This window comes from Podarcis erhardii (genome assembly GCF_964252035.2).
Source record: "Podarcis erhardii genome assembly, chromosome: 8".
In the NCBI taxonomy this organism is placed as follows: domain Eukaryota; kingdom Metazoa; phylum Chordata; class Lepidosauria; order Squamata; family Lacertidae; genus Podarcis; species Podarcis erhardii.
The window spans coordinates 63,886,137-63,905,935 of record NC_138499.1 but is presented as its reverse complement, the minus strand read 5'-3'; the positions used below and the strand labels follow the sequence as shown (position 1 = coordinate 63,905,935).

The 19,799-nt window shown below is 42.2% G+C and overlaps 2 protein-coding genes across 2 annotated transcripts in view; one reads left to right on the top strand and one right to left on the bottom strand.

The window, feature by feature from the left end:
• Positions 1-1,465: 1,465 nt before the first annotated feature.
• GCM2 (glial cells missing transcription factor 2) lies at positions 1,466-7,206 on the bottom strand (the record flags this gene model as incomplete). Its single annotated transcript, XM_081874973.1, has 5 exons — positions 1,466-2,347; positions 3,023-3,148; positions 4,313-4,425; positions 5,954-6,206; positions 7,120-7,206. The coding sequence occupies 5 exons, from the start codon at positions 7,204-7,206 to the stop codon at positions 1,466-1,468; spliced, it is 1,461 nt and encodes a 486-aa protein (XP_081731099.1).
• Positions 7,207-13,191: 5,985 nt separating this feature from the next.
• The window catches only part of SYCP2L (synaptonemal complex protein 2 like), a gene marked incomplete at its 5' end in the record, with an annotated part of 34,382 nt that continues 27,774 nt past the window's right edge, over positions 13,192-19,799 (top strand). The window contains 9 exons of the mRNA XM_081874972.1: positions 13,192-13,221; positions 13,616-13,750; positions 13,937-14,079; positions 14,528-14,699; positions 16,195-16,219; positions 17,352-17,437; positions 17,544-17,632; positions 18,381-18,415; positions 19,473-19,615. Of these exons, the coding sequence (XP_081731098.1) occupies positions 13,192-13,221; positions 13,616-13,750; positions 13,937-14,079; positions 14,528-14,699; positions 16,195-16,219; positions 17,352-17,437; positions 17,544-17,632; positions 18,381-18,415; positions 19,473-19,615 (858 nt within the window). The remainder of the gene's footprint in view (positions 13,222-13,615; positions 13,751-13,936; positions 14,080-14,527; positions 14,700-16,194; positions 16,220-17,351; positions 17,438-17,543; positions 17,633-18,380; positions 18,416-19,472; positions 19,616-19,799) is intronic.

The following is a 19,799-nucleotide window of genomic DNA, read 5'->3' as shown; positions in this document are numbered from 1 at the left end:
CATATTGGCTGGGGCTGACAGGAGAGTACAGCAACATCTGGAGGACCACAGGCTATTGAAATGGATATTACAAGCCTTGCAAGCTTCCTTTCTCCATTCTGCTTAATTATCTAATCATAGAATTGTAAAGTTTGAAGAGACCCTGAGCCCAGCCCTGTGCAATGCGGGAACACGCAGCTGTCCTATAAGGGATTAAACCTGCAGCCATGGCATTATAAGCACCACACTCTACCCAACTGAGCTTTCTGGCCCATGCAGTGAATGAGGGCTGTTCCTTATGTTGGTTTCGTTTTGTAGCTTTCATTGACGAAACTGATTGGAATATTTGTTGCTGCAGTGAAATTCAGCCCTCCAGGAACACAAATTCTGTTCCATGAAAATTATAGTGATGTGTGCTTAGAATCAGAAAATTGTAGGGTTGGAAATGATAAAAAAACTTAAATAAAACTGATTCAAGTTCATAAAATATCATCATGTATTGGGATGAAGGGCTGTATAAAAATGCAATAACTAAATAAAATAAAATTGTTTGATTTCCATCTTATGTCTTCAAATTAATGTTTGACATAATAGCTTAATAAATTGATTTTTTGAAGGTGATTTTGTTTATTACTTGTTGGTTGATGGTTTTTCAGCCTTTAAAGAGTCACATTTTGATAGCATTTTATGCTGCCATAAAGACTGAATAGGTGCTTTCAACAGGGTTGTGGAGCATGTGGTCCTCCAGATTTTGTTGGACTTTGTCTCCCATAAACACAGACCATTGTCCCTGCTGGTTGGGGATGATGGAATTTAAAGTCCAGCAACATCTGAAGAGCCATATAGGTTCCCCATCCTTAAAACCTAACCATAACCACACAAGGAGCTAATGTGAAATAATATCATTACAAAGGGCGCACACATACTGATAATTTATCATGTGCATGACAGATTAAAAAGAATAGAGGTTCACTGTTCACTCATGCAGTATCCATGTGTTTCCACTGAGCATGCACAGCTGATGTTCTCAGTGATCTGCACTCACAATACTCACAATGGAGCGATTTTGAGTAAAATACCAAAGTTTACAACAGCATTTTGAGCCTATATAATTCTGGCACTGTATGTATTATATATGCCAACAGCTTAAATTCTTCCAAATCTTTAGATGATATCCAATGAAGTCATTTTCAGATTTCAGTGGACCTCTGGTATGACTGACATTGCATCACCCTTTAACCTAGCCATGACTTAACTGCTGTGTGGTTTCTACATTGTGACTTTAATGTTATGTTTAGAATGAATAACATGAGCCACAGTGTTGATCAGATCTCCCAAAACCAACAGATTTCCCACAAAATATTTTATAATCTATTGGTTAAAAATAAATAAATCCTTATCTTCTCTCTCTCTCTCTCTCTCTCTCTCTCTCTCTCTCTGTGTGTGTGTGTGTGTGTGTGTACACAAATCTTGCCACACCTGAGGCTTAGTATTCAGTATTCTCAAATTGGAATGTTTGTCCTTCATATCCAGTATAAACTTTTCCTGCATCAATACTATCCTGGCATTTATTCACTGATGCTATATGCTCCTCCTTATCAATTGTCAGAAAATGCTCACCAATCTCATTTGGTTTGCCCATTCCCCAGTCGTCTTGAAGGCTTATCTCTCGACAGACATTCCCTGAAATGCTTTCTGCCAAGGAACAACTCATAAGATCCTTTGGATCATATAAACTGTCATCGTACTTCACAGGAGGCTTGTAGGCTTCAAGGGACATCTTGGTAGTTGTGGTTATAACAGTTTGCAAAGGCAGGCCTTCCAAAGAGGAATGACTGCTATATCTGCAAGCATATTCTTCACAGTAATGGGGATGATTAACACTGACTTGACTCGATTCATCGCCAAACCTTTCTCCGTAGTTAGTTTCAGCTAAGGCCTGTTTTAGTCCATGATGTTTATGGGTGCCATCAAAGTTCTTTTCATGGGCATTTAGTGAATTTGCATGGTACTGAAGTCCATTCAACACAACATAGTCAGCATCCCCTGGAATATCCATTGGATCTTTGTGAAATGTATACAGACTGGAATTGATGTAACCAGGAAATGAGCATTCATAGCCACAAGTTGGTTTAGATGTATAGATTTTGGGGCTCGGACGCTTCTGAAGTGGTGATAACACATCCTCTTGAAAGCTGGCTGCATCGTAGGTAATGTTGTAAGGTTCTATATTTTGAAATAAATGGTGAGGCTGAGCTAGGAGTGGCAAGCCGGTATCTGTAATTATGTTAATTTTTTCTGATCCTTCTTCACATCCCAGATGATGAATATAATGAAAGTGACTGCTGTTCTCAAAACACATTCCTGTCTGATGAGAAGATAAATAAAAAGACTTCAGGAGAAATGGCTGCATGCACCAGTGAAATATGGCGAATGGCTATTTCAGTTGTTGCCAGTTGTGGTTCAAATTAATTTTGCTCAGGTTTTTCAAATGAAGCATCAGAGATGGCTTCAAATGGCTATTTGACATCAGAAACACCTGGATCTAGTGCTGATGTTCTGTACACATCTTGGAATCACCATAAACATTTGTTGGATAATTTTAATTTTATGGGTTTATTTATTGGCTTATTTCAAGCCTAGGGCATTTTGCTGTGGGTGTATGCAGCAGCAACCCACTGATGGGATTAAAGTGAAATTGTACTGATTTTGAAGTGGGCTATCTGCACCTCCTACTTCATAAATTATTATGTGATGTTCCAGCATCACTGCCTCCACACTAGCGTTGCTCCTCACCCCCCTCAAATTAGACAACTCTCCAGCCCCTACAACAGATATTGCTGCTCTTGCTAGCGCTCGACACACACACACACACCACTTCCCTGCTTTGCCAAAGGTGAGGAGTGAAGCAGATGGACATAGTGGCTGGGTAGCTGCCTGTCTATCCCCACGCACTGCAACTCACAAATGCTTATACCTGGATAAATTTGTTAGTCTTTAAGGTGCCACAAAGCTCTCTGTGGTTCTGCAACCTTATAGTTACCTGAAAATCCAGAAGCCTTTTTTTCTGAGATGAATGAGAAGGTGGTGTTTGCTTTTTAAGGGCACTTCTTCTGATCTCTGTTTCTGATTTACTCTCTGGTCTAGGGTGGTCATGTATTCCCTTGGCCTGGAGAAATACGGACACGTGAACAATGTTCTTAGTTACAGGAAACATACGAGCATAGAGACATTTCAACCCATCCACAAACTAGTTAATTTGGAGTGATCTTATAACCAGTTTAATATGGTATGAAGGTCATTTTCTTCTGTCGAAAGCCATGGTCAGGAACATTTATAAGTCTGACCTTGTAACAAGAAATTGCTTTTTTAATCTATCTGGAGTTTTGCTAACGTCTGTGGATTTGTATCATTTATAAGAAATGAAGTCAACTTTTGTTGTGCAAGCCTCATTGAAACGAACCAGAGAAACTGATTAAAGTGAGTGTTGGTAGTCTCCCCTGGCTCAGATGGACAGCTTATTTTCACCAGGACTTGTGCATTCAGGTCTAACTCTGTAGTACCGAGCTGAGATCAGACACCCTTCTGTTGAGCCGCAGGCACCTGAGGAAGAGCTTTGCATCCCAGCAGGCATTTTAAGTAAGTTGTATTAGGCCTATATGGCTTCTATTGATTTAAACGCCATATTATTTGATTAGTGCATTGTTCTATTGATTGATTTGTAAACTGCTTTGAGACCATTCATGGTAAAAAGTGGTCTATAAATATTGAGAATGAATAAACAAATGAAATAAGTAGTGAATGCTGGATCAAACATAGGAAAGGATCCAGAGAGCTGCTTTGGACATGCCAAAGGGTTGAGGCATACCCATCGTGCCATATGATGACAAACTCTTTGAAATGTCCTTCCATTTCATAAAAAGGTTGATATGAAACCTTGGGGCTACAATTTAGCTTCAAAGTCCTTGGGGCGTAAATTGTTCAAATAATTAATTGGATTCCGGCCACCATGTTTTTGGACTCTAAATCAATGGCTTTGGAATTATGTCAATATTCAATATATCAAAGACCCAAAAGTTACACGGCCTGCCATCTTATCAATGCCAGGCTATTGCTGCAGACCCTCAGTTAGTGCAACATGATTAATTTCATTCAAAAGCACTAAAAAATTGAAAAGGGTGAGTACAGGTGATTATTACAAGCAATTCCAGTTTGAATTTCTTCTATGTGGTGGACAAATATGATCATGGATTTTCCATCCACAAATTCCAAATCACTGAAAAGGGAAAAAACACAAGCTGCTCAAAATCCAAAAGCACTATTTATATTTTACCTGGAAAAATATTGCCTTGCCTTCATGTCTCCAGAAGTTAGTTACTGGGTAGCCGCTGTGCCCCCGGCAAGGAATTAATTCAAGAGCTGAATTGCAGTTTGGACAAAGTTTTTCTGTGAGACAGAGGGATAATAGGTTAAAGTGATGAACAGAAGGCAAGTCAGATTCAATCATTCTGTAGTAAAATCTCCAGGCAGAATTATTTTTGAAGCAGATTTGATAAATGGTGGAATTATTAACTTAGAACCTCTAAAGTACAAACCTCTTCAGAACTGATGTTGCTTGTAACTTAAAATGATTTATGAATCTGATAGCCTTCCACATTTTATGTACTCTCCAAAACTGAACCCACCACCAACTCTTCCCCTCTGTAGCATTCCAGGAGCTTTCCACTGGTTTGTTTGTCAACACTTGCCACTCCAGCAATTTTGCCTACTTTCCCCCAACAACCCAGAAGGGGAAGTCCTACAGGCAGGGTGGAATGACAAGATCGTAAATTTACTTTGCACAGAAATACATTAGTAGGATGGTGTATAATAACAACGGGGACTTTGGTTTAAAGATGTTTGAAACCCTATTAATTGCAAGTGCTCACAGCTGCCAGAATGAAAGGTAGGACTCCTAGAGCTGGCTCAGATATCTTTGGCATTTGCAGGATGCTTACAACATGATTTTTTACATCCATGAGACAAAAGTGATCCTATAAGTACAATGCAGAAAGAAAAGTTACACCTGGAACAGTTATGCCTGCAGTTTTTCTAGAGATGGTATTGAAAGCAGATATTTGATTCCTGTTGGTTGTTACTCACAGATTCAAGATTACTGTTGGGTCTTCCTTGGATTTCTCAGATACATTCCTTGGAAAGTGATGGAAATTCCAGGGTAATTTTTAAATAGAAAAATGGTTTGCAGTTACAGGATCATTCAAAACATCATCCCATGAGTGCCAAAACAATATTCTCTAAGAGGACTCTACAGTTGCACCTTGGATGTCCAACAGCTTAGTTGCCAAATGTTTTGGCTCCTGAATGATCGAAAACCGGAAGTGAGTGTTCCGGTTTTTGAACTTTTTTTGGAAGCTGGACATCCGACGGGGCTTACAGGGTTTCTGATTGGTTGCACGAGCTTCCTGCAGCAAATCAGAAGCTGCGCTTTGGCTTCCGAACTTTTTGGAAGTCGAATGGACTTCCAGAATGGATTCCGGTCGACTTCCAAGCCACGACTGTACTTTTAAAAACACTGAGAAAATATTTAACAGAGCTGTGTTGAGGCTTGAAATCTCCTGGACAGATTTTCCTTGACTTTTTACATAAACCACCTTTCATCCAAAAACAAATTCCAAAGCGATACACAAAGAAATTTAAAATGGCAGAAATGTTGTAAAAAAAACCAGCACAATAAAATTAAGAGGAATGAAGCCGTCCAACCAGCTAAAAATGCCACCATCTAAAATGCCTCTGCAAATAAGAAGACTTTAACCTGGCATCGATAATGTTACAGCATGGATGCCAGGTGTACCTCCCTGAGGATGCCATTCGACTGAACTCTCTGCTGTAAACTCCACAAAGGTCCCCTATGGCTCCCAAATCAAAGCAAGATGCAACAGCCCTTGGGTGGCTTCCTCCATCACAATTCTCTCACTTTGCTGCTTTTGGCGAGCCTTGTCGCATATGGCAGGCCGGAGCTGCAGCTTGGTCCCATCCAACAGGGTGCAGTCCCCGGCACATGCCACTACACCAAGGCAGGACTTCTTGAGGATCTGGCAGTTGTGGTTGTTGGTGTTGCGCATGGCCCACCCGCTGAGGTGGCGCTGTGCGTTTTTATCCTCGTTGGAGTAGATGAGCCGCAAATAGCCGTCAGGCCACTCCTGGAAGGAATCAAAGTGCTTGGGCTCCTGCATCAGCGGCAAAGGGATGAGAGAAAGAGGAACGGATGGAGGCTATATTAGCAAAGCTTCTCATTAAGGTGAAAACCAGCCTGGGCCTTTATCATTTTTACACACACACACACACACACACACACACACACACAATGTATTAACAAAATAATGCAAGCAGTGGCTCAAATGCACATGCGAAGATCAACCATGACAGCAACTTCCCAAAACCGTGTCCAGTTCAGCTCCACACTTAGATCCCAGATTAATGCTGCAAGTCTGCACATTCCATTGAAATCAGTTAGATTTATAATTGTGGGCTTGTAATTGTGCAAATGCCACAGGCTCAAGCAGCTAATGCAGTTTCATTGTGACTTTATTGGTGATGAACAATGCAATTCTCCTCTATGGGCTTTATTATTCAGGCTATGTATTCCCCCCCCCCCCAAAAAAAAATGTGCTTCGGTGGAGAATATTTTAAATAGAAATGAGCAGGTAATATAACTCTACTGGCAAAAGCACACACATATACAATATCATTTTGTAGTCCTCTCCTGTTTTTAATTTTCAGGGGTGCTTTGCTCCCCTTCTCTTCTTCTGGAGCAAATATCCACAATATCCACAAATATCTACAAAGTAAGAGGGAGAACAAGAACAGAAACACCTCTGCACCACTCCTAGCAATTGCCTATAGATCAGCCATCATACCATTATTGCTTGTTTGCTGTTGCAGGAGCATCCTACAAAGATACAGTGTAGTTGGGGGTGTGCTTTGTTGGGGTGTACAGGGCCATCCTATACACACCAACTCAAGAAAAAGCCCCAATGAGCTCAGTAATGCTGACTTTCAAGTGTGTTTTGCAGCCTTAGAAAACTAGCCCACAAATTCATTCAAGCAGGTTTCTTCCAAACCTCCCTCCTTGAACTGTACCTGTGGTAACTTGGGATCATTGATATCCCAGGTTAACTTCATCCCATAGGAGCAGGTGTAGTCTGAGTCCTTTGACATGTTAACCATGGATCTAGGTGAATAATATAACAAAAAAAAAAAAAAGATACAGCAAAAGGTAAAGATTAATCTGGAGATAAAGGTTAACCTTAAGCTGTAAAGAAGGCCAGAATTACTTTATATTTACTTTACTTTTTATTTAACAAAATTTATTTTGCTTAATCGTCAAAACCTCTAAGCTGTTTACCTAACATATAAAATGTGCATTAAAGGCAGATGTTAAAATTAGCCTTCTTTTTTCAAAATAAAATCAGCAGTTAAAAAAACCCACTACAAACTAAAACATCCTATTAAAATACACATCATATTTAGACATCTGGGTAGGCTTGCTTAAATAAAGAAGAGTTTAGCAGTGGTAGAGAACAGTGGCGTAGCGTGGGGGGGTGCAGGGGGGGCCGGCCGCACCGGGCGCAACATCTGGGGGTTAGGGTTAGGGGTAGGGTTAGGGGGCGCAAATCCACGGGTTAGGGGGCGCAAATTACTTGCCTTGCCCCGGGTGCTGACAACCCACGCTACGCCACTGGTAGAGAAGGTGCTTGTCTAAGGACAATGGGCGCGGGGGGGCGGTGCTGCCAAACTGAAGGATGGAAATCTGTGCAAGTGAGGAATGAACATTATGCAGCACTTGAAAAATGTCCCACATATCCAAGTGGTTGAGCAGGCATCTATGGGGTAAGGTGAACCTCATGCCCCAGCTAAGAGGAGGGGAGGGGAATATAAGAGAATCATGCAGTTCCTAAGGCCAGGCAGTGTGTTCATGGTTGATGTGGGAGTTGATATAGATGATTTCTGCTCCCAGTTCACCATTCTCACCCATGGCCCAACAGTCCTCAGCAGCTGCTGTGGAGTGGGGGTTAAAGGGCTGCAGTCTCCAAATCCCTACTCAGCCACGAAGCTCCTTGAGTGCCCCTGGCCCAGTTTCTATTTATCAAACTGGCCTACCTCACAGGACTGCTATTTGCAGCGGGTGTGAGAAATCATGTGAGCAGCCCTGGGCTCCTTGGAGGAAAGGCAGACATAAACAAATACCCCAGCACCTCCCTTTGTAAGGTGCCCATGTCTCTACGCAGCGGTTCTCAACCTGTGGGTCCCCAGATGCTGTTGGACTACAACTTCCATCATCCCTGAGCTCTGACCTTGCTAGCTAGGGGTGATGGGAGTTGTAGTCCAACAACATATGAGGACTCTACAGTGATGGCAAAAGAGAACAAACTGAAAGGGATGAAGGTGAGGATGAGAGACAGGACAGGACAGGAGAGGGAATCAAGGGTGTTGCACAACCTGCCTTAAGCAGCGGCGTCCTCGCCTTGCCTTTGCGTTTGGCCGCTGTCCGTCTCTTGTGGTGCTGAAATGAGCCCGCTGTTGCCCTTACCCTCTCGAGCTCCGCTTCTGATCTGCTGCTCACTCCGGGAAGGGGATCTTTTTTGTCCCCGACCTTCACCCTCCCACATAGCTGTCCTCCGAGGTGTTAAAAGCACGTGGGGGAGGGCGACTCCTCCTTCTCCTTCAGCCCCGGAGCTGAAGGCGCAGGAATCCAGTATTCTCCGCCCGCACACACAAAAAATAATTAAACAAACATTCAGGACTTCTGAATGGATTTCCAGCGCTGAGTGGATTTTAACCCAGCTGCGCACTCGACTCGAAGAGGGTGTATAGTTATCTAAGTAGTGCTTAGGCTTGCCAACCTGGCGCCCTCCAGATGTTTTGGACTAGAACGCCAGACGTTTTTGGATGCTGATGGGAGTTGCGGTCCAAAACATCTGAAGGGCACCAGGTTGAGCAAAAGCTGAACTACAGGAAATATTAATTGGAGGTTTTTAAACCGAGGTTGGCTGGCCTTCCGTCTGGGATTCTTTAGCTGAGATTCCTGCATTGCAGTGGGTTGGCCCAGATGAGGTCCCTTCCTTGAGGTCCCTTCCAACTCTACAATTCTATTATTCACTGTCCCTGAAATGGTTAGATACAAAGGAGCTTAACAACTACAACAAGGCAGCTGGAGTTGGAAGCGACCAAGTGCAATCCGAACCATGTCTGCTTAGAAGTAAGTCCTATTGAATTCCATGGGACTTACTCCCAGTCAGGTAAGTGGAAAAAGGACTGCAGCCTGAATTTGAACATGAATTAGACCATACACCATGTGTGGAAAACCGGAAGGTTCTGCAAAGTTGCTGTTTGATATCCTTTGCAACGACTCGAGGCAAGCTCTCTTTAATCTTCTAATGTTAATTCTGCAATGTGACAAAATTCCATCACACCGATGGCGGCAGGCAGGGAGAGAGAGAGATGGGAGCCATTTCCGCACGCTGACAACGAAAAGTATTGTTTCATAACGATTTTGCATTTTTCCTATGATGTTAGTTGGTTCACAGTTTTTAAACCGATAGGCAGGTAACACATCTTTGAGTTAATTAAACAAATCTCTGCTCTGTTCTAAGATACAAAAGCCTAGACTCCTGAGCACACTGAATACTTTCCTGCCTTCTCTTTTTTTTACTTTCGATTTTGGGTTTTATTCGCCGATACCACCCTGAAGACATTTAAGCCAGCTCTCTGGCACGTAAAACGACGATCCAATACACAATTACCTGGGAGTAAATCTCATAGAACTCAGTGGGTCTTACCTTTGAGGAGACACGTTAAATAAAGTCAGCTTTTGATGCTCAGCATTGTGCAGGGCACTGGCTGCGAGCGTATCCGATGCACACTTACGTGGCAGGTAACGTAGACGTTATTAATTTCAGCCCTCCAGATTTGCTAAAATACCCTAAAAACTTTACAAGCTTCTAGGGTATTTTAGCAAATCTGCAGGGCTGAAATTAATAACGCATTTATTCCGCCGCAGTCTCGATCCCTAAACACACTTGCTAGGGAGTGAGTCCCAATGAAGAAAATGGGATCTACTTCGGGGGGGGGGCGGGACGCGCGCAGGATTCCGCTACCGTGCATTCTCAAAAGCAGACGACGCGGCTGCGTACAATCAGAGGACTTGGTTCTGCCTAGCACAAACCTCTTGGAAAAGGATCGTTCTGTTAATAAAATATATCACGGGGTATATTCTGCCTTTTATATATATTTTTGATTTTTGTTCCCGAAACAAGCATTCTAAATAAACTCTGCGTAATAGTTGCGACAGTGTTTGTTCTAAAATTATGAACTGCTAGGATCTACTGTATTTTGTTGTGGCCAATAATAAAAGAAATCGCCATCCCTCGACCGTTTGGCAAATATATGACGCGAAACTTTATAGATTTTTGTTCTCCAATAAAAACAATAAAATGCCAGTTATTTTATTTGCGGATTACTGGAACGAGAATCATATTGACAATGTTCTTCCTTTGTCTTTACTTCCCTCGCTTTGCGTTACATTATTTCAATTTTTTGTGACCAGGATTTATCAGTGCTAGACCCGATTTATGAATGTATATTTTTATTTTATTGTTTTTATTTCATTGGCCGCTTTTCCATTTGTCTGTCTTGTCTGTTTAAAGCATGAATAAAATAAAGGCTGGGCCTCCCTCCAATGACCCTGGAGGCGTGTTTTCTGAACTATGTTCCTAAACATCTTTTAAGGCATAGATTCTTGTTTGTTTAATGTTAACCTCCATAGTTATTGTGAAGCAAAACTAAATAAGTGGCACCTGTTGAACTGGTCATGACGTATCCACAACACCGTTTTACATGCGCCGGTTGGTATTCAACTAAGTTTTACTCAAGAGTCAGAGTAGACTTGTTAATGAATATGCATAAAACTTAGTTGAATACCATCCATTATAGCTACTCTGTAAAAGAGCAGTCCTATACTTCCGTGTAGTTTGCTCCAAGGTAAACGGTATAGGATTGCTAAACCTAAATCTTAAGTTCCACTCACAAGATGGCTATAATGGGCGAAAAATCCGGTTGCGATAGGCTTATTTTTTGGCAGGATCCTAAGGTCTCCAACACAATGGGACTTCCTTTTGAGCAGACAAGTCTAGACTTGCCCTATAAACTGCGTTCTTGGTAGTGGTGCCGTGTGTGTGTGTGTGTGTGTGTGTGTGTGTGTGTGTGAGAGAGAGAGAGAGAGAGAGAGAGAGAGAGAGAGAGCGCGAGAGCGAGCGACCGCAGGTTACAATGGTGTAGCCGTAGCTATGTAGCGCCACAATTTCTTACAAGGAACTATGAAATTCCAATTTTCCTTTGTGGTTGGAGATTTTAATCTGCCTTGGATACAGAAAATATTAACTTTTGGGCTTCAATCATATATAGGCACGCCTTCACTTAGGAGCGACATTAAATCCAGGTCTGCGTAAACGTACTGCAAAATCCCTTCTCCGTTTGCAACACCTCCACCGAAGTGACCCTTCCAATCCAGCTCTGTAGGCTCGTCTTCCAGGCAGAATGAAAAGCGCGCAACGCTTTCGGGACTCAGCGATCCCGCTTCCTTCCTCTCCTTTTTAAGTCGGGGACAGAAGTAAGACTTCCTATTCGGCGGGGTTTATAAGGCGCACAGGATTGCAACCGTGGCGCAGAACTCTACCTCTTCTCGTTCCGCCTGCTTACAAAATAATGTCCCCATCCTGAACGCATAATTGATAAACCAATCCTAGGGACATATGCGCAGCAGCAGGGAATAAAATTCCCCCTGCACCCCCGGATTCAATGCCTACTAGGAAGGGATGCGTAGCTTTCCTTTCAGGAAATCGCCTCTTAAAGTAACCCCTCCGACGCAGTGTGGGGTGGGAGAGTGGATCGGGCTCCAAGCGCACTCAGCCATCCTTAATTCACGCCCTTGGGCGCAGGTGGCAGCATCAGCTGCGCGTGGAACGCGCGTCAGACGCTGCCCGAACGCTTATTAAGGCCGCGCTTGGCGCGCGCGCGCCACTCTTTCCTGGAGAATTTGGAGCCGGCCATGCAGGATCAGGTCGGTGGGCCGCTTGCAGGCCCGCGGGAGGGGCTCTGTTGACTGGTGTAAAGACTGGGTCTCCAGCCTAGTGCTCATGACAGTTGGGGTGGCAAGCCTGTTGTGGGCTTTTGTTTGGAGAGTGTGCCCCATGGGCCCTCCCCGTGGGGGATCCTTCTCAAGTACACATGTGTCTGATTAGGCTGACCTGAGATTAAACCCTTGGAGATGCATAGGGTCACCTTGCAAAACGCTCAAGGTGGGGGTTACCCAAGGAGCCTCAAAGGTCTTTTTTCTGGGATTTTGGCTGACTTTTTCTTGGCTGCAAATGGGTGGTGATATTTATATATTTTTTTGCTGGGGACACATTGAAAATCTATGCCACATCTTTTAATCAAATACTACCAGGAGTGGCTTATAGCAGATGAAAAACCCTGCAGGAGGAGGAGCTGCTTCTAAACACCAGCTGTTGGAAATCACAGGAGGGGAGAGAGCTCCTGTGCTCTGCTCCTGTTTCTGGGCTTTCTTATACAGATAGGTAGCCATGTTGGTCTGCCATAGTCAAAACAAAATTTAAAAAAATCCTCCCAGTAGCACCTTAAAGACCAACTAAGTTAGTTCTAGGTATGAGCTTTCGTGTGCATGCACACTTCTTCAGATATGTGTGCATGCACACGAAAGCTCATACCTAGAACTAACTTAGTTGATCTTTAAGGTGCTACTGGAATGAATTTTTTTATTTTGTTTGGGCTTTCTTATGTTCACTTAAAAACAATTCTGGCACAAGTTCACTGATGCTCTTTCTTGAGGACATCTCCAGTCTTTTTTGCAGTGATTGACATAAGTACTGGAATTACTGAGGTGGGTGGGGAGGCATTGTGGAGAGGGCCATTGCCTCTACCTTTCCTAATGGACTTGGGGTGGGGGCCTAGTGGGCAAAATTGGTGAGTATGAGCAGCTGGGCAAGTGAGCTTCCATTAAGGGCCCCCCTGCCGTTTCTGCCCACAATTTGAGCTCTGGGTAGATATTTCTAATGAAAATTTGTATGTTTGAAATGATTGTGTGTGTGTCCCCCTCACGTATAGGAAGAAGAGAGTAGAGAAAATGATGGTGACATGCCGGACAGATCTGAATACTATGTAAATATCACCATGTGCACAGCATTGTTCGGTCAGCTTAAAATCAGATGTCTTTGTTTCAGAGACACTCATCTTTTCAGCATATTGAGGGCCAAATGAGCCCCACTAGCAGAAGCTCACACAAGACTTCCACCATTGTCCTCCCCTCACACTCTTCCAAATTGGCTTGTGTGTGTTTCAGGAGAAGCGCCAAAGAAGAGTGTAGGGAGAAGAGTGGGGAGCAAGCTAAAAAGCTTGTGCTGGTGGAGCCATTTCCATGGCGCTATGTTGAATTTCTCACTCTGTTTTCAAAGTTGGTATGGACCAGGAAGTGGCTAGACCAGTGGTGGGAAAGCTAATCTGTCCATAACTGAGAGGCTACAAATTTTTCAAAAAGTTGTTTCTGCATGTTTTATTCTAGCTAGAGTCATTACTGAGTGATGCCTTCAAGGGAAAAGGATTTCAGAAAATAAAAGAAATAATCCAAGGGAATGATACTTATCCTCAGAAGTACAGCAAGCAACTGTTAAACCAACTGGACAAAGTTCTAAAAAAGGCAAGTAGGAAAAAGTTCCATTGTTTCAGCTGCAATTCTGTAGCTTCTTTCTGAAGAGTAAGCCCCACTGAACTCATGAGGCTCGCTTCTGAGTAGACATTTATAGGACTGCAGTGTTGATCTCTTAAAATTCAGTCCATTGAATTGCTTGTTTATGCAGTAATGCGGGATTTCCCTCCATCCTAGGAACTGGACAAAAATGAGTTCACAAATGTATCCCTATTGTTGAAGTGCATTCAGCAGTATTGTAGAAGTGATCCTCGAGATGGTGTAAATTTGCTTCTTCAGGAGGGATTGATAGCAAAGATAAGTAACCCTATGCGTGAATGGTTGTTTAAGTGCTATGCTGTGTATAAACCATACTAATGCTCCATGAAACAGAAATTTCCTTGTTCTAAGAACTGGTGATCTTAGCCCAGAGCTGACCAAAGCAAACTTCTAAATAGCCCTCCTTTCCATTGCGGATTCATTGACTCCCCCCTCCCCCCACCAAAAAACTCCCAAACCATTTGATTTTTTTGCAGTCAGTTTGTTTGACCTCATTTTCTTACTTGTGGACAAGGATGACAATCTTTCTTTTTTGTTTTATGCAGCTAGGCATGGTTCTGTGAAGATTTGTGTTATTTCATTGAAAGAAGAAATTGGTTTCATAAATTGGGAATAACCCACATAAGACGGGCAGGCAATATCCATGGGCAGCTTTTATCTTACTCTTCAACTGTATAATAAAAACACTTGTGGGTCCCCATACCCATGTAATTGTCTTCTTTCTCCTAGCTGCATTTCTGTAAGTAGAAAACTAGCTTTGAGACATTCCTTTGACTTTGCATCTTGTTTGTTTTACATGGTCATTTGGTTTGAAAGAACCAGAGAATTTCTGAGCCTGATCGAACCAAGTGAAAGTACATTCTTGGTCCAACTTGTTGAAGACTTCTTCGACACTGCCTTGGTAAGTGCACAGAGACAAACGTGCTGTGTTGCCTTTTGGCAACCATATTTGTGTGCCATGAAGCGGCTGGTTAGGAACCCCACGAATCTCCCTTTTCCCTGTAGCCATGCCTATTTGTGACATTTATTTTGAAAAAGTGCTTTTTCCACTTGACCTTTTCCCACGTGGGCGTAGGGATGGGGGAGCCTGTGGCCTGCCGGAATTTGTCTCACTCCAACTCCCATGAGTCCCAAACAGCCTGGACAAAGGTCAGGGATGGTGGGAGCTGTAGTCCAGCAACATCTGGAGGAACAAGTTCCCCCAGCTAGTGGTAAGCTAATGCTTTCCTTGTATGTTTATATGGGACTGTATGGATGCAGCTTTGTGCAATACTAGGACATCGTAGTAATGTGGAAAGCCATCCTGTGAGCCTGTTAATATGCAAAGATGCATGTGGATGTTGTGCAGACCCTCCAAGTGTTCCTGTTTTCTAGGGACAGTCCTGGATTTACAGAAGCCGTAGCAGTTTCTGATTTAGTCCCAGATTGTCCCACTTTTCCTTAAGATGTCCTTATTTTAATCAGAAAAATGTTGGAGGGTATGGAGTTTGTCACACCCACACCCACACCCCTGAGCCAAAGAGATAACTATACAACCTTTAGAAGGCATCTGTATGTATAGGGACTTTATAAAAAATGTTTAATTATGTTTCTATATACGTTGGAAGTTGCCCAGAGTGGCTGGGGTAACCCCGTCGGATGTGTGGGGTATAAATATTATTATTATTATTATTATTGAATACGATGTCCCTTTCTTTACTGGAGAAATGTTGGAGGGTGTGCAAGTTAAGGCTGATTTTGATAAATGCTCCCAGTGATAAACTGGACAATGGAAGTTGCTTCTGGGCTTCCATGTGTCTGCAGGAACATTATGTTCACTTCCCATATGGTTCAGCTGCATTGTAGCAAGTACCCATGCTAGCGCCACAGGGTGGCAATGCTAGTGAGGCCAGCATCCATGACATCTGTGGGATCCATGACATCTGTGGGACAAATGTGGGATTTGCTGCTTCAGATTTTCCTGTGAAGACCCAACCATGCAATTTTTGCTGGAAGCTATGTTGTTCAAAGTACATAGCAGCTGGCCCTAACTTGTCATCGTACTACGTAGTATTTTTACAAAACCTGCATGGAAAAATGGGAATGTAGAAAATGCATGTGAAAATCTGTACATGGTTGAAATGCACTGCATGAATGACAATGATAATAATTCAGGACGAGTCTAAATTTGAAATAAAACTCAGTGTTGAGGAGCAGAAACTTGTTCTGTTTGAACCTGGCCGGTATTACGGTTAAGCACACTTTACAATGCTGTGATATATTAGTGCTGGTGTGTAAGTTTTAAAAACTGGGCAGTATTTTGAATGTGCTACATTTTGATGCATGCCAATAAGGTATTAACTTTGAGTTATATCTATTCTGTTTCTCTTCCCATCCCTGCAACATCTTGCTTTCAGATTATCGGCAAAAGCAACGCTGAAGGTCAGTCGCTAAACACCTTTAAGTATCTGATGATGATTTATTATCAGAGCAGTCCCAAGGCAACATGACAAAAGACAAATACAAAAATTACATTTTAAAAAAAGAAATGGCGGTTTGAAGTAGAGAGAATTTATGGCTGTTAAATGCATATGATTTGTGACTACAATACTATGCATACCTCTCCAGGAGTAAATCCTATGGAACACATTGAGATTTGCTACTGTGTAAACATGCAATGTTTTTGTTCGGCTTTCTTTCTAAATTGTTTTGAGTCCTTGTGGAGAATAGGAGTAAACAAAAGAAGTGAGGCTGCCAGTTTTATTTAGACTGAATTAGACAACCAATTAATACTTTGGATCAGTGGTTCCCAATTAGCTAAGTACTGAGGAGCCCCTGTTTTTCAAAAGCCATGAACCCCTAATTTGGAAAATTTTGATATCTCTGTGGTAGTTTTTGTTATGTGAATGCTGCCACAGACCCCCGGTGCCTGCGGACCACCAATTGAGAACCATTGTTTAGCTCACTCTAGTGGGTCCCCTCTAGTTAATCAGACTGAGAGATTAGGATACTGTTGTCTGTTTCTGATGTTTTGTTTCTGATACTTTGCTGTAGTAAGGAATTGGAATGGGGGACACACACTTCAGGAATGTACAACTATATTTAATTGACTAAAAAGCAAATTATTGATCAGCTAAAAATGATCTAATCTGTGTTCAGCTCTAGTAAAAATGCAGTAGGTATTTAAACTTCTACAATGAGGGAGTGAAAAGCAAACCTCTTGTACAGTGGTACTTCGGTTAATTTGTTCCGGAGGTCCATTCTTAACCTGAAACTGTTCTTAACCTGAAGCACCACTTTAGCTAATGGGGCCTCCCACTGCTGCCGCGCCGTCAGAGCACGATTTCTCTTCTCATCCTGAAACAAAGTTCTTAACCCAAGGTACTATTTCTGGGTTAGCAGAGTCTGTAACCAACCCGAGCTACCACTGTACAATATTACAAAAAGCAGGTTACACTGATTTGGGAAGATTGCTATTCCAATAAGAGAGACTGTGGCACTGCTTTGAAACTTAGAGGTCTTGCTGCCTAACTGCTAACAAATGTGTGTTTCTCTCCCAACTTTTCTGTTATAGGGAAAAAGCAGTTGCTGGAGTCTTTCATACCATATTTAGGACATCTAGCTGCTGATTCTCACGTGAGCTGTTTCCTTCGACAGGAGGTCAGTTTCAAACAAGGAATATGTGGAATGATTTCTAGGAAGTAAATCAAAGTCATTAGTTACTTAATCTTGTCTTCCTACGTTTCTTACACTTCCTGCATCAAAGGCTTTGAGAACCTTAAACACTCTGCTAGATAACACCGGAAAAGAGGAGAAAAAGAAGTATGCCGGGTCTGAAGAGATGTGTCTGCTTATGTAAGCATCTTTGTCGCATGTGGACTTGATCCTTGTGTGTCTTCTGTGCTCTGTTAGGTGCTAGGAAGGAATCTTTCCCCTCATTTCTTATTATATCTACTTAACAGAAAGTTTGAATTTTTGCTGAAGTAAATGAGGAGACATTTGCATCCAATAATGTCTTTCATTGGTGCAGTGTGGCTAGCCTATGTGGTCCTGCAGCTGTTTTTGGACTACAACTCCCATTATCCCTTACTCAACTAGACCAAATGCACCACTGGCTACCTAAAACATAAGACTAGTCTCTTGGACAAGGCCTATGGCCCATCTAGTCCAGTTTTCACAGTGGCCAACCGGATGCCTGTGTCGGAAAAGCAGAATATGAACACAGGAGCACTCCATAAATAGCCCTGCTTCAGTTACTGCTGGGAAACATATGGAAACAGTTTTAAATTTTTGTATACCACAGCACTGTGCCTGTAACTGAATATCCATATGACTGTTCAAGTGAAGAACTTCCTTTTATGAATGGTGCATTTGAATATTAGGGAGAAAGGCATTTGGTTGCTGTGGCCCTAAACTGCTACGTTGCTTCAAAAAGATTAAATTGGACAGTCTTGGCAAAAGTTCCCTTTAAGTCCACTCCTGTTATGCATGTTTTGTTTCTCGGTTTTGACTGTTCATACCTTATGTATAAATATTTAATCCCCAATTGTTTCTCTCTCGCTCTCTAAGGCTTAAAGCTCATTAATGGGTTATGTCGTTTCAGGAAAGAACTTGCAAAAGCAATTCTGGATGTTGGTGGTAAGAAAAACTTAGCATCTTGGCTGGGGCTGGGAAAAGGCCAGGTACCTGTTTTGACCAGGCCTTAGACATCTGATGCTAAAATCCAAGAATACGGAAACTCCTGTGTAGAGTGGTGCTTTTCAACTGATGTTAGCTGTAAAACTAAGCGGCTGCCTAAGAATTGAGTGAAGCCACCCACATGTGCCCTGATGTCCCAGTGAAATGTCCTTACCAGTTTTTGCCCACTCAGATGATCAGGACTTACAAAGCACTTTTACCTGCCTCACATCTAATGGCGTAGATGATGCCAGGTGAGCAAAAACAGGTGGGCAAAAACAGCGCATGGGCCAAATGCAAAGACCTGGTAGGCCTGATTAGTCCCAGGGAATGCTTGGGTGAGATTGTTGTAGCTTCCCTGCCATCACTAGTTGCTCTAATATCTGATACACCCCATTCTTCTTCTTATTCCTGCATTGTGTTAAAATGTTAAGGGAATACTGACTAGGCATGGGTTAAACTGCTGTCTCTAAAGAACAAGAATTAATTTGAAGCAACTCTTCTTCAGAAATGCTACGTGCAAACAAATATTTTGATATTAATAACATTTTAAGCAATAGGTTCTTTGGAAAGGTGAGATCTCTTCCCTAGCAGTAGAATTAAATTAGGTGAATTAGTAGCGCTAGTTCTAATTCCCATGGTTTTTATGGGACAAAAGTGGCAAACCTTTGTTGAGTCATAGCCAATGAACCTCTAATGGTTGCACATTAATATTTGACTATTCTCGGAAATGCAAAAGTCATAAGACTGTAGTAATAAATCACATTTTCCTTTAGCAAGATAAATAGTGTAGCAATAGCATCAAACTCCCCAGGAGGGAAGGAGGGAGGGAAAGCATGCTGCTTTTTAAAATATTGGAATAATGGACTCGGGCAAAGGCTGAATATAAAGCGGAATAGTTCTTGATCTAAACTTGTAGTGCAAGGAAGGATGGAAGAAAGTTTTTCATCACTTGGTAAGATACTTTGCATATGGGATGCTGAATATATTGTTTTCAAGAACTCTTTTCTTTGTGCAGACTATGACATCCAGATTGCTATTGTGGAAGCCCTGTTCAGGATAATGTTGAAAAAGCTGAGAGACGATCTTGTTCACAACTGGTTTGAAGATCAATACCTTGCTAAGGCTTTTAGAGAAATCAAAGAAAGAGATTTTGAGACAGTAAGGGTTTTTGTTTTTTCTGCTTCTTGTTTTTGCTAATCTTCAAATGTATAGCAACAGCGCAATTTTTTTTGAAAGGGTATAGCAAACTGGTTTCTCTCCCTTTTCACTGAATTAATGGATGTAATCTGCTAACGGTGCATTCTCATGAAGAAAATCAAACATCGCTGGTTGTCTTTAAAAT